This window comes from Anoplopoma fimbria, chromosome 14 (assembly GCF_027596085.1).
Source record: "Anoplopoma fimbria isolate UVic2021 breed Golden Eagle Sablefish chromosome 14, Afim_UVic_2022, whole genome shotgun sequence".
In the NCBI taxonomy this organism is placed as follows: Eukaryota; Metazoa; Chordata; class Actinopteri; order Perciformes; family Anoplopomatidae; genus Anoplopoma; species Anoplopoma fimbria.
In genome coordinates this window covers 4,656,051-4,670,706 of record NC_072462.1, presented here as the reverse complement: position 1 = coordinate 4,670,706, position 14,656 = coordinate 4,656,051, and the positions used below count along the sequence as shown (strand labels likewise).

General features: G+C 39.5%; 2 protein-coding genes across 2 annotated transcripts in view; both read right to left on the bottom strand.

Moving 5' to 3' along the window:
• The window catches only part of arhgef28a (Rho guanine nucleotide exchange factor (GEF) 28a), a 39,051-nt gene extending 36,016 nt beyond the window's left edge, over window positions 1-3,035 (bottom strand). Inside the window, 2 exon segments of the mRNA XM_054612401.1 lie at window positions 285-339; window positions 2,816-3,035. Coding sequence (XP_054468376.1) covers window positions 285-317 — 33 coding nt within the window. The 5' untranslated portion in view covers window positions 318-339; window positions 2,816-3,035.
• A 2,825-nt stretch (window positions 3,036-5,860) lies between these two features.
• Window positions 5,861-14,656, bottom strand: part of erbin (erbb2 interacting protein) — a 50,862-nt gene continuing 42,066 nt past the window's right edge. The window contains 7 exon segments of the mRNA XM_054612044.1: window positions 5,861-8,884; window positions 9,013-9,087; window positions 9,850-9,942; window positions 10,431-10,462; window positions 10,465-10,597; window positions 10,715-10,768; window positions 13,143-14,649. Of these exon segments, the coding sequence (XP_054468019.1) occupies window positions 8,777-8,884; window positions 9,013-9,087; window positions 9,850-9,942; window positions 10,431-10,462; window positions 10,465-10,597; window positions 10,715-10,768; window positions 13,143-14,649 (2,002 nt within the window). The 3' untranslated portion in view covers window positions 5,861-8,776.

Genomic DNA, 14,656 nt, shown 5'->3' with positions numbered 1-14,656 from the left:
CTGAAACCCTCCTGGCTTGGGTTTCAAGTGCGACACAAGGCTTGCCAGTCAGAGACAGACACAGAGGGAGAGTCAGGACCGAGGGAGAGCAAAGGGACGGCAAGAAGGGGGGAGAGACTAGAGTGCTCTAACTCCACTGAGGAAACACAGAATCGGGCCTCAATATGGGAGAGTGCGCCTCCGAGTTCATGTGTTCACCCAACCACATCCAATAAGACCACTCTACTGGACCACCAACGCATCACACACTCACACACAAGGGAGAGAAACATTTAGGCACTTACATATAGAGGCACCTCTATTCTGTTCACCTCCATCTTCTCTCCATCCACCAGATGCCTAGGGAGGAAATAGTCATGTTAATAGGATAAAAACAACTAAAACTTTATTCATCATTCATTTCATTGAAATTGTTGAATATTCGATTTTGAATGAAGTTTTGTTTTGTTTCCCAAATGCCGAAACAAGAGGAAAAAACTGAGATGCTGAACTGATAATTGCTGATTTTAAACAGTAAACACACGTGAGGTCATTTCCTGGTCAGAGACGTGCACGCTCCTACTATATGATGCTCTGCCTACATGATGCTCTTTTTTTTCCGTGACTGAGATAACCTGCGTGGAAGAAGCTACGATAACCACAGCACAGTGTCCGACCCTTCGTGCAGGGTGCAGCAGGGTAACCGTATCATCAGCACACATCGGATCCGCTGCGACGTTGCTCTCCGCTGTGAATAGTGCATGACTTTAAAAGCTGCACACTGGTGTCAGCTCTGCAGGATGCACTTTGACTAGACACTCATTTCCATGAGATGGTGCCACTCAGACAAGCCATGACAGTACACAGTACATTGCATCATTTCTGCAAAAATAATTTCCTCTCCTCTTTCAGGCCCAACTAAGGTGTGTCTGACCAACCGTCCATACTCCAAACATATATTACATTTACAATCATATCAAACAGAGAAAAGCATAATATCCTCACACTGGAACATCTGTAATAAGAGAAGTATTTCAATGATTAATCAATCACCAAAATAGTTTCTGACCAATTTTCTAATTAAATAAACCATCCATGGATGAAGATTAGAATAAATTTGTAAATCATAAATCAGTTCACGTGAAATCCTAATTATAATGGCAGGAAGCACTATCCTCTGAGTCTATGTTAAACCCAAGATTGCTTATGTTATTTTATAAAAAATAAAAAAGTGTAAACTAGATGACTTCAGAAGAACAGGATCCAGTGTCTTAGCAACAGGTCACATTATACTGTCATACACAAACTGGTGTCCCAAGGGTTTATCTAACAATAATATCACTATCACTGTAATATGGTGTCCAAAGGACGTCTTATCAAAAGAAGAGCAATGCCAAAGGCCTGGGCGGCTAGCTCTCGTTTTTTCTAATCCAACTCATGTCAATGGAGCTTCACTATTGAAACGTGGAACCAGAGAAGGTTTGCGTGTCATATCGTAGAATAAACATCGTCCCAGGTTGGCAGGGTGCGCCCCATAACGTCAACAAACGTGAATATTCTGGTTTGCTTGTGTTTATGGAAGGTTTTAAAGACATAACCTGCATCCACACACATCTAAAAAAGGATCAACTTGATTTGAAGCTACTCGATTTCAATAACAACTTTTGAATCGTGTTTGGGCAAAGGTAACCAGGATGTGATCAGGTAACCAAAATAAGACGCAGTGTTGGTGAGAGGGAAGGGGGCGGGGGGGGATCTCAAATCCAGATGTCCAGTTGTTCTCGTGTACACAGAGTTCGTGTCAGCCATCGGCCTCAGGCTGGCTGCAGCCTTTTGACATGAGAATAAGAAACCTGACCTGGCTGGTGGCCACGCACTCACGGAACAGAGCGTGAGAAAAGAGATTACACATAACAAGAGAACGAGCGCTGTCACAAAGCATTTGTGGAGCTCATTCTGATACCTTTATATGTGATGCAAATGTTTTCAGACGCAAGCAAGTTGATCCTGTTGTCCTTGACATTTTTATTTATTTTTTTCAGGGGATGCATGATTGAATAATCTAATTCCTCTCACATGACAAGCTGGAATCAGTTATAGGCCGTATTAAAAATAAAAGAAAGGTGTGATTCCTGCTTTTCAGCTCTTTGGTAACCACACTTTAACGTGATACTTCGAGTGTTATCATTTGGTGATAACTTAGACTTCCATAGAAACTTACACAGTTGCCAACAATAGCAATCATACTCACTCAGCAGTGTTAGTGTGACTTCATGTGTTAAAAAGTTGTGTGAAACTTCCACTGGTCATGTATGAAACTACCTTAAAGATAAGCATTGTAAACAATCAACTGCAGCCAACTTTTTTTCTGCAACCCTATAATAAGAAATAATGGAGAAAAAAAAAAAAACACCTCAATGCTTAGTCACTGATAAACTCACACAAAGAAGTGAAAACAGACTTTGGATAATTACTATACACATTATCAGCACTCAAACGTATCCTCCGGGAACAATACATGACCTCTACTGCTTTCACTGGGAAGTGAAACTCCTGCAGTGGAATACAGTCAGTAAATGCATCAGTGCAGGACCACAACAAGTGCATGAAAGAATCAGCAGCATTAGGATTATTAGTGCAGCCAGTCAGAGTCGCCACGTCTATTTTTTTTGTTCCTTTTACCTGTGAACGCACCAGCATTTGATCGCCTCTAAATCAATAAAACAGCTGCACCAAAAAGTATAATCTACCCGAAAATCTCACTGCACAGTTTTTTTTGTTTGTTTTAAATAAAGTTATTTCAAGCAGAAGTAAAGGTGAATCAGCTTGCCATTACCTGCTGTGGGCTCTCAGCTCTCGGTCCGATTTCGACTCAAATAGCACGACTTTGAATTAAGTTTATTGTTTTTCTTTCTTTTAAAAAAAAATAAAAAATCTTTTGCACACACTTATTCCGCATTAGTGTGCGCCTCAGATGCACAGTCGGTGATTAGTTTGTTTGCAGGTGTCGCAGAGCTGCTCCTCCGCTCTGCAGCCTGGCTGGCTTCTCCTCTGGCCCCGCCCCCTCACACACCGGGCTGCAGGACGGAGGCAGGAGCATTGATGAATAAATAATATCTTCATATTACACCCATATGTTTATTGACACCTGTATGTAATGAGTTTATTGTGGTAGCAAATGCTTTGTATGATATTTCTATTTAAAAACTTGCTGCTTTTTATGGTGTAAGCTGCACAGGATAGGTGTAATTTAAATTCCCTCCAATCAGAGACAAGCTGGAGTGACGTCACTTTCACCTATGCTCAGTTGTTGGATAATAATAATAATAATAATAATAATAATAATAATAATAATAATAATAATAATAATAATAATAATAATAATAATATAATATATATGATATGCTTGTACACAAAGAAGAAACAAGTTTACTCAAGAAATGTGCTTAAGTACAACATTTGAGGTACTTGTACTTTATTTGAATATTTCCATTTTATAATACTTATATTATAATATAAGTATTATAATAATATATATATATATATTATATAATAATACATCTAAGTGATAAATATTGTACTCCGCTACATTTATGTTCCAACTTTAGGGACTAGTTCCTGTCCAGCATTGTTAGCAGCATTACAATGCTAACAAATGAATGCATCAATAATAATAATAATCCAATATAACTGTAAATATATATTATTTATATTATTTATATTATTTATATTATTTACATTATTTATATTATTTGTATTATTTATATATATATATATATATATATATATATATTATTTATATAAATATAAATATATTTTTATATATATATATATATTTTTTTGTTTTTGTTTGTTTTTTTGTTTTATATATAAATGAAAATTATGTATAATTTTGATGATAATTTCCTACTTCTGCACTTGTACTTTGCTATAATATAATGCAGTACTTATACTTGTTAGTATTTTTACACCATGGTATAGGCTAAAAACTTTTACTTGAGTATCCGAGAACCTCTTCCACCACCGCGTTTAGGTGTTTCTGACTCAGGAAATGTCGGAGATAATAATAGTCTGAAACTATCTCTGAAGTGTGTGGGCGTTATATCAGAATGTAGGTGTTATTATTATCTCCTCGCTCTCTCAGTTTTTGTCACTGCAAACACACACATTTAGTCACTGCTTCCTGTCTGGGCCACAACACAATACGGTTTGCTTGTATTGGATGTTCTGTGTTTAATAAAAGGTTCTTCCAGCTGTTTATTGTTGCACTTCCATAAAGTTAATGAACTTTCAAACTTTCATTTTTTCTTCTTCATCTAAAAGGTCAAAATCAGAGCAGCAGTAGAAGGGGTCAAACTCAAAAAATTCTGGATCCTAGATTTCCCATAATACAAGATTCCTAACTATTTGTATGCCCGACTATATGGCTTTATTAATAAAGTAATATCACATTATATCCCTTACAAACGAGAATTTAAATTATATGGAAATAAAAGACACCATTTATTCAAAACATTAAGGTTGTTGTATTTGTTGTAGGCTTACTTGACCAGTCGTTTATGGTGATGAATGTTTAAATGCAACCTTTAAATAGATATGTTCACTATTTTAGTATTTCCATTATCATATAGGTTCATTTATCTGTAGCCTTTAGCTATTCAGCTATCACTGACTGTATCATTGTGATATAAATGTGACTGTGGCATTTAGCAACAGTCAATAGTGACTTTATAGTATTTTCATATAACTCATATTATATCACCACATCAGTTAATCTGGGATTCTTTGCAAATACGATTGGTGCATGAGGAGACAGTGTTTCATACCAGTGTTTCATTTGCATGGCGTCCACAGGATAGTCCAGGTCTGTTTGATTGTTACCATGATCTCACACACACACACACACACACACACACACACACACACACACACACACACACACACACACACACACACACACACACACACACACACACACACACACACACACACACACACACACACACACACACACAGATGTATGAGAGTAACAGGAAGTGAGAGGAAGACTTTCCACCCTTCCTGCTACCAGATTTATCCCACTGACTGATAATGAGTAACAGGTTAAACGTGTAAAATGAGGTCACGGCTGACACTCTAAAACAATACTGTCTAATATAAAACACAGTCAGCAGTCTGAGTTCATTTTACAGTTTACCCCTCACACTGTTGTCTAGCTTAATTGGGGAGATGGGAGGATTGTAGGCCGTTTGGAAGAAGTACAAATGCAATTATACTTGTAGTATTGCAAGTGAGACGGTGGCGCCATCTGCTGGTAAAAATATATCAGTGAATAAAACGTGAATAAAGTTACAATACTGCCATCGTGTGGACGTTTTCCAGATAACATACATGCGTCATCATTATTGTCACTTCTGTTTCAAAATGCACCAAAAAGTGATCCCCTCACTATGTGCAGATATAGATGCATATCAATCATTCTTAAAATCAGGAAAGATACATTTACTCAATGAATAAAAAACCTTTTGCAGCAATGAAATGGATTAAATTGGGGATGTATTGATTGTGTAATCTTTGCATGATGTTGATGGAAGTATGCAGTGATTAAAGTTGATGTCTACTCATGTCTACTGTCTTTATATTCATTATTTTAGATCCAAAACAACAACACAAACTACTGACGTGTTTCATTCTTGGTTGAACCCTGTAAGTATGTTCTGGGTCAAGATGGTGTATCATTATACACATCACAGATTTATGGAAACATCTACTGTACACACACAAGTCCAAAGAAATTACATGTACACAATTTACTATATAAAATCTCTCTCACAAACCCAGAGGATGAAATGAAGACAGAGGGGGTTTTTTTTTTGCTAAAGAGCATTAGTTTATTTTCCACAGGTTACTTCAGAAACAGGTAATTATGTACAAAATCTGGAATGTTGGATAAATGCATATCAATCATCATCTCACTGTGGCCGTTTCCAGAGAAACCTTAGAAATACTAGCTATACATTAAAACGAGTGCCTCTGCATTGCAATTTATTGCTGGTTTTACAATCGCAAGTCACTAATGCCGTCATTAATTCTTTTCTCAACTTTTTTTTTTTTTTTTTTTTTTGAAGAGTATTTACAATTTGATTAGTAAGGGTCTAAAAACCACAGAAGACTGCTAAATAAATAAGAATACAGGAGCATAAGAAACCGACCCACGTGAATGAAGAAAAAGGTGACATGTTTTATCTCCCTAGATTGTCTACGATGTCAGACTGTATTGTTTTTTTTTTGCCATGAATATAAAGTGACCATTACCGCAGAAATGTTTCTCTCCTAATCTCCAAAAGTCAACTGAAATCATCCCAAAAAAATGAATACAAATAATATAAACAACAATTCATCCGTGTAAAATAGTATTTTCTGTGAGGAATTTGGGGAAATGCACATTATTAATGTCATTGGCCTGTGAATAAAATGTACCAATTTAAGAATCAGTTTAAAAATTAAGGGTACAGCTTCACTTAGAACAACTATTTCTATTAAAAAGGGATATTTTAATTTAGTTAATTACCACAGTGTTTCATTTTGGTTAGACAGTGCCATAAGAATAAAATATGGGTCAATCTTAACTACTTATGGGAACAGCAGATTATAAAATCTACTGTAAACAAGTTGAGGGAATGACGTTTTTTTTAAACACTAGGATTAAATTATATATTGTACAAATAATTCAGTGGTTACAAATGTTTCATTGGAATTTATGGGGCCATTACTTTGTGAATTTGATCATTTCCATTTTCTTTGGAAACACGTCACTGAAGAGTTATTTACCAGTGAATGGATATTAACAGAGTGGTGCACAGAGAATCTGAAGTGACATAACAGTGCCTTTAAAAACACATTTTTCCTTCTGACACAGATCTTTGACAAACATTAGGAATGTTCTGAGATGCAGCTTTGACTGGATTATTTTTTTTCAACAGTGTTAAGTTGATTATTTTGCACAAATGAACATCAGGGGTTATGGTCTATCTAAGCTACAAATAGTAAAAAGCACTCAGGCAAAGTGACACAAACATTCACTTTTACACAATGCAGAGAAATCTTCGTTTTGTTTTTTTAAGCACTCCCATAGATATTTCCTGTGCTATTTCATTACAAAAAATGATTATTTTCACAATATAAAAATCATGTAAAATCATCGGTGATTATTAGAAGATTGTGTTTAAAAAAAAAAAAATGCTATCTGATGTTTTGTTGAATGAAAATAAAGGCTTTAAATATTGCTTTTAAGCCATTGTATGCTGCAAATGTACTCAGACGGTTGTGGATATTGCTTGGGTTCTGGGGTCAAAGGTCCTCCCCCCCTGTTCAAACAGTTCAAGGTCTATGGCACTTGACAACTTGTTTCTCCCAACTCTACTCTCTGTACAGCAAAGATTAAAAAAAGAAAGAAAAAAAGATTGAGGAACTGCTCCAAAGTGATGAGTAAAAAGCATGATAAAACATTTTTACAGACACAAAAGGCAAACTGTGGTCTTCTCCCATGTAAAAGATAAAACGGACAGATGTTGAAACCAAAGCATCACTCGTCTCCCAAACGGCTGTCTGAAAGATGAAGCCCTTAAAAAGAATAAAAACACGAATGAAGCGTTGACCTGTTCTTTCTTAAAGTCGTCTCCTGCTTTTGCCTTCCGTTCACCATTTCCAAACTTGCTTTGGTTAACTAGCACAACCGCCAAATCTTTCTCCGCTTAAAAAAGGAATAGTTCTGACATTTTTGGGAAATATGCGCATTCACTTTCTAAGCATATTTTCCAAAATGTTAAACTTTAGCTTTAAACGAAATCTTCTGCCTGGCAAAACACATTAAGGCTGAGCAAACACATGCTACACCTCTCCTCTCCCATTTCCACCCAATATTTGAATTTCCTTTTCCAATTTTTCCAGTCTCATGAAATGATCACGTGCAGAGTGCATTTCTTCGAGCTGTGACTCATTCACGTGACGGAGGATTGTTCCCACACAGCACAGGTAGTTGGTCTGGTGAGGTGATATGCAGAGCGGTCGCTGTGAGGATTATTTGTTTGTGCGCCGGAGGGTGTTCACAGGTTTATGGAAGCAGTGGTGGATGATTTCCTCTTCTCAACTCTTCAATCTTGCAAGAGGAGAAATAAAAAGAAAATATCTCTCCTCAAAAAAAAAAAAAATCTAAATCAAAAACACCTCCTTGATCGACATTCGTCTCCACACGAAAAGCACGTAACATTGTCCTCCATATAAGATCGCACGGCAGATCAGAAAATGGTTTCAACATCTTAAAAAAAAAAAAAAAAAAAAAGGCAAATTAGATGACAGAGGAGAGAGAGTTCTGTCCCCAAGTGGTCAATTCATCCCGCAGAAATAAAACCTTATGTATGATAAAGGATTTATGAGTTTTGGACAAAAAAAAAAAAAAAAAAGAAAAAAAAAAAAGATGATCTGTACAGAGACCACAGTAATAACTTGCATCAGAGCAGGTCACATCTTCAGCTTCTTTTTGTATAAAAATATATATACCACAGTGATGGCCTTTTGAGGACTCGTACTTGCAGAGGTTCGCCTCCTTCTCACTTTAAATCCACTACATTCAGTGGTTTTCCCCGTTTAAATCAAGGCTATGAAGATCTCTACTATAAATAGTCCCAACAGGTTATCAACAGGTCAGTCTCCTCTGCGTATAAAAATATGAGAGTCAACATAAATTTCTCTGTTCGTCTCGTGTACGTCCGCTTTCCGGGTCAGTTTCGGGTTGAGTCTATGCTTGCGCTTCTCTTATGATAATCATATCCACAGTGTTCGGAAACGTCTTCAGGAGGGACACTGCGTGCAGATGATCGATATTCACAAAGCTATATCCATTTGCCTGTAAGAAAAGAGACAGAAAATTGGTTAACATGGAGTAAATTCACAATTAACATTTAATTAACTAATCACATAAACTTTTAAATGTTTATCTTTGTGATATTTTCTACAGGCAGTACAGTACAGTACCTGGAGGATTTTATCACCGGGCTGAAGAATCATGGATGCCGGTCCTTCAGGTTGAACCCTTGTCACAAATATACCCTGAAATCATACATTATATATCAAAGATTTATCATATTAATTACACATATTAAGACCTGCTAAATGGTACAGATTGCTTTGATAAAGTGGGTGTACAGCATCTACTTAGAAGGAGTCCTTTACAGGGATAGTTCGGATTATTCAGCAGCAGCAAAACGTATCTTAGACACGTCAAAAATCCCATCAATATCACTTTACGCTATGTTTAGAATATTTTCACCGCTTCTTTATGTGAGAAAGCAGTTCCTGACAGGTAACTGAAGCGATTATATCCATCTATGCTTACGTCAAAGCCACCAGACTCAGTTGACAAAAACATCATCAACGTCATTTGACTTCGGAGAAGGCTGGAATTGCTGATCTACTGCCGCCTTGATTGGTTAGTTTGTTTATGTTATTGTACGAACTTTGGTTTAGTAATCCTTTAAAACAAACAAGACAAACAAACTAACCAATCAAACAATGTAGAAATAGACCCACAACCCCATTCTTCTGAGAGGTAAAAATATTGTTTTGTAAAAGTATAGATATTGGATTCAGTTCCCCGCAGAAAAAGGGCTATCTGATGGCAAAGAAGTGAAAATATTGTAAATATATCCTACACTTAAACTGATATAGATTATTTTAAGCATGCCTTTCTTTTAGGTGGCTAGAATAAGTTTTTCTGCCTCCCATGTTCACAGCTGGACATTCCTTTGCCTCTGTGCCAGTACAATCCGAACTATCCCTTTAAGTATGGTGCTATTAAAAATATACACTTACATTGTCATCTGGTCGAAAAGGATTTCCCCGTCCGCCCACTCCTCCTGATATACTGAAACCCAGCTCGGGATTCTTCTCCACTTTAACACGGAACTGAAACACACCCACATACTTTCATTAGCCATTTATTCAGTCAATCACTGGTAATTACACAATTTCCCAACATTAGTCATTAATCTCAGCAGGATAGAGAGCAGGTATTTTTTTTAAACTTGCTAGCTATATATGACACAAAATTCTGGGGAAAGAACACGGATATCAGATTCTCATGACCTGAGATTCAAAGACTGAAATGTCTCTTAAAAAGGACATTTTCATATCTGTCTGTTAAATATGAAGCTACAGCCATCAGGTGGTTAGCTTAGCATAAAAACTGGAAACAAGGGGAAATAGTTATCCTGACTCCTGACAAAATTCATATTTAACAGACACATACAGGAGATTATTGATCTTCTGCAAGAGAGTAGATAAGCGTTCAAACTTCAGCGAAGCCAATAAAGAATATGCTCAAAATCAAATACGTTTTTTTTAGCACTTCGCTATTTCTTCAATTTTTTTTTTAATTCAACACCACCCTTCACCTCTTGCTGCAGTGAGTCCTGTGGGACGCGTGGGGCCCCCGGGGCGGATGGGAGACTTTGAGCATCAGGTAATCAATGAGCTGCTCTCTGGAAGGGTGGCGGGCCATCGGCGCCTGGCTCACCTGAGGACGAACAGAAGGACCCATCTGACCGTTCATCAAAGGCACCTAGGAGACAGAAACGCACAGTGATGAGCACACGCCGTTTCTGGCTGTTTTTAAAATGTCTTATTTGACAACTTCATCATTGCTCTGCAGCTAAAAGTCTTCTCGTATCAGACCTACTTTTCTGTGGTGATCCAAGGTGTAGCTCTGCTGCACTTGGGGAAACACATCATCCTTTAAAAGGGGAGAAAGTGATGATGATTAACATTGTGCCCAAACCTCACTCCACTGAACCTCATTTACAACCAAGGAAAATAGACACAACAGCCAATTAGAAACTGCCACCAACATGTATATCTGGTAATGGTATTAGGCAGTGATGAGTTGCTTTAGAAGGAGGGGAAAGGGACACTTTTGATTAAAATGATGGGAGTAAATTGTGCTTAATTTCTATTTAGCAGCATGTGATTCAAAATATTAGCTTACTGGAGATGAAGTGAATCTTAAATGATAAGTAGGGAAGTGGTTACACAACACTTAATCAAACATCTCTACAGCCATACACCATTTTTTCTCAACAGATTTCTAACATCTACTTTCTAATCACTTAGACAAACACCTCCAACAACTTACCTTTTGCGAACACAGTTTTCATCCCCACACACAAAGTGAGAGGGTATAAAGTGATTCTGAAGTGATCAAAAAGTTGAAGTGAAGATGATGAATGAGCAAAATAAAGTTTTAAAAAGTGCAGGTAAAAGGGTGGTGAGATAACGCACACTGGGAGGGATGCTGATTATGATGTTAGAGCACCGGGCAGGTTTAAAAGGGGGGAGGGGGGGGATTTGTACCATACATGATAGGACAAATCTGATTTTTAACTTGGACTCAAATAAGGTAGTTTTTTATGACAAGATTGACCTGGAAAAGCTCAATCTTCTCAAAAAAGACTTTTATGTCACTGCTAAGGGTGACAATATTTGTTGTCCATCATAAAGTCACTAGTCATACAAGCCTTTTGCAGAATAACAAGACAGAAACATCTTCATTACATAGTGAATGAGACGTGCTAGAATAACACCGATACGTTTTGTAAGGATGGAGATTTTAAATCATTTCAAAAGTAGCTAAAGATTTGTAGCATCCTTCAACAATTCAGATTTCTGATATCTCTATTTCTCAATTTATATCATGAGGCAGTAAAGCCACAACACAAAGTAGATGATGGTACAAAAAAGTAGTCCCCTTTTAAACAAGTGAAAACAGCAGTACGACTAAGAGGAGCCACACGACAAACAAGAATCCATCCATTTTTCACTCAGAGCAGACAGGCACATGTACTAGAAAGGGTCTGTGGTTGTAAGGAATCAGACATTAGGACAGACATTATACTTTCACTTGCTTTTTAAAAAAAGACAAGTGAAAGATTCTGAGGGTCAGTGATCACTTCTCAACATCGAGGGGGAGAAGGAAACAGACAGTTCTTATCTCCTGAAGGATGTGAAACTAGCAGGAACTGGAAGCCGTGGCTCGGTGTGAGCTGCAGGAGCTAACTTCAGGTTCACACAGTACTCACACAGAGGCCCAGAGCTCCGTAGGGCTGTCCGTCTCTGGCACTAAAGACCAGAGACCCTTGGCTGGCATGCATATCCCTACAGCTGCCGTAGTGAGACCAGCTCAGCGGAGCGTTATTGGAATTATAGGAGCGAGACAGCGCATTCTGAACGGGAGGAGGAGGAGGGACGACATGACACAGCCATGGCCATGCAATCCACCAAATGAGTGATGACATAAAAAGACACAACAGACAGGTTTACGGCATATTCAGACAAGCATGCAGTGAATCAGAAACATCATGCTTACAGCTGGGTTAGTAGGCTTTTGGTAAACTTGCAACTCCGTATTAAAAAGGGTCAATTCACCTAAATATCCGTAGTGGTGTCGAGCCATACAGGATTTGGTTTTATTTGCCGAGCGTTCTGATAGTTGGTAAAATATCTGGATTTGCTTAATTTTTCTGCAAACTAATCTTTCATAATTCCTCTTAGATTGTCTCTTTTGCCTCTTTCTCACACTATAGGAATAATGTTGTTATTTTAGTCATCTGTGATCCATAATCTAGATTATATTATGCCTGTATTCCAGTGATAAAATATGATAATTGCTGTTGAAACAACAGTTATAGGTCCTAAACAACTAATTAAACTCTCTTTTTTAACCAAATTGAGGCAGATTTTGTTGTCTTTTGACCTTCAAATCAACAAATCAATACTTACTGGCATAAATTTATTATGAATGTGTTGTATTTTTCTGGAGGCAGATGCCTCAAAGCCTGAGCAAATGAAACCAAAACATAAGCAGGGCTATGGGCAAGTGAGACGACTTTTTGTAAATAGGTGAAAAGACCCTTTAAGAAGAGGCTTAAGAAAGAATTTTACAGAGAGTATCTTCTTCATAACATGATGAATGCTATCAAAGTAATTCTGTTTGTGCTGCCCTGTAAGGATGGTTGTATTCATACTGTTGGTGTAAAATGTGTGATCCACGTGTCATAGGTTCACCTTAACAAAACAAACAAAAAAACACCTTTACAGTAGAACTTGTTTACCTTTTCCATTTTCTTGAACTCAATGTGCCGCATCACCTGGTCCCTCCAATCAGCTGGCACCCTCCCTGGCCCGACGCCTCCTGACATCTGTCCGGGCCCATCCAGCAGCGAGTGCTCAGACTTCACCCTGGTGTTGGGCCTCTTGCTCGGGCTGCTCTGCTGGTAGTTGAAATCGCTGACGGACATGGTCCTCTCCGGAAGCTCGTGGGGCTGCGGCCTGGAGATGAGAGGCCGGGAAGCTCCGGGCACGTCGATGCTGTAAGTGCGAGCTGACAGGGGCCTCTGCATGGCGTGGCTCATCGCCAGCGGCCCCCTGGCGAGGGTGTGAATGTCCCTGTACGTCATGTAGTCCCCATCAGGCACCTGTATGCGCCTCGGGTCGCCCATGGAGGTTATGGAGGCTGTGGAGGCCGTGCTGCTCTGCCTCTGCAGAGTGCTGCTTCTGACCTGGCCTCCGGTAGTATGAAGTCTATCCTTAGTCCACATGTCCCCAGGCAGTTTGGCAGCCATGGGAGGCCCCCTTTGCTGGGCCTGTAGAGGGTACGGAGGCGCTTGATTTCGGTTGGAGTAGTTTGTGTTGGCTAGTGAGTGTGGAGGAGGGGGGAGGTAACCTTGGTGCTCTGGGGGTATGGGGGTCCGCGTGGCCCAGAGGCCCTCTTTAGGCATGGCATTGCTTGCGTACTGTATATTGTACTGAGGAGGAGGGATGCCCATGGCCATGCTGGAGGAGACTGGGTATCTGCTGGTGCTGGCAGGGGGCTTAGAGGAGGAGAGCAGGTCTGAGGAAGACGCAGAGGAGCCCGGGTAGATCTGGAGAGTCTGGTCGTTGAGTAGCTGACTGGCCGACTTGCTCCGGACGATGCTCTGGCCCTGAGCTCCTGGACCGGCGCCCGACATCCTCGTCATTCCTGCTGCGTCATAGGAGTCGTCGCCCCCATCGAAGGAGTACACCTTCATGCCTCCTGTTTCGATGTTGCCCACGCTGTGAGACTTCATCACCTGCGCCGGATGGCACCTTTTATCCGGAGACAGCTCCTCTGTGCTGCGAGACAGAGACATGTCACTGCTGGCTGTCACGCCTGTCGAGGCCACACACGCTTGGCTTTTGTTCCCAAGGCTATTGATGCAGTCGCCGACCTGCTGGTTTCCATTCAGGAAATGCTCCTCCATGTTGACGTTGCTGAAGCCCTGCTTGCTGTCCAAGTCCGGGGTTACTGAACCATTCTTGGTTTTGTCCACCTCGTCCAGCTGAACCATGTTGTCCGTTGGCAGCTTGGACACGTTCATATTGATCTGGTCCCAGTTGGTGTAGGATTCTCCCATGCCGTTGTTGAATCTCTTCTCAATGAAGGCCAGCCTGGCTTCCAGTGAAAGGTCGTAGTCACCCATTTTGTCCGGCGGAGTCTGCTGGGTTTTCAAAAGGGCCTGAAGGGACGTCTCAGATCCGTTGCCGTTATGGAGGAGAGGGGTGGTGTCTTTAGGCTGGTTCATGTTCTCATCCTCATGCCTTAAAC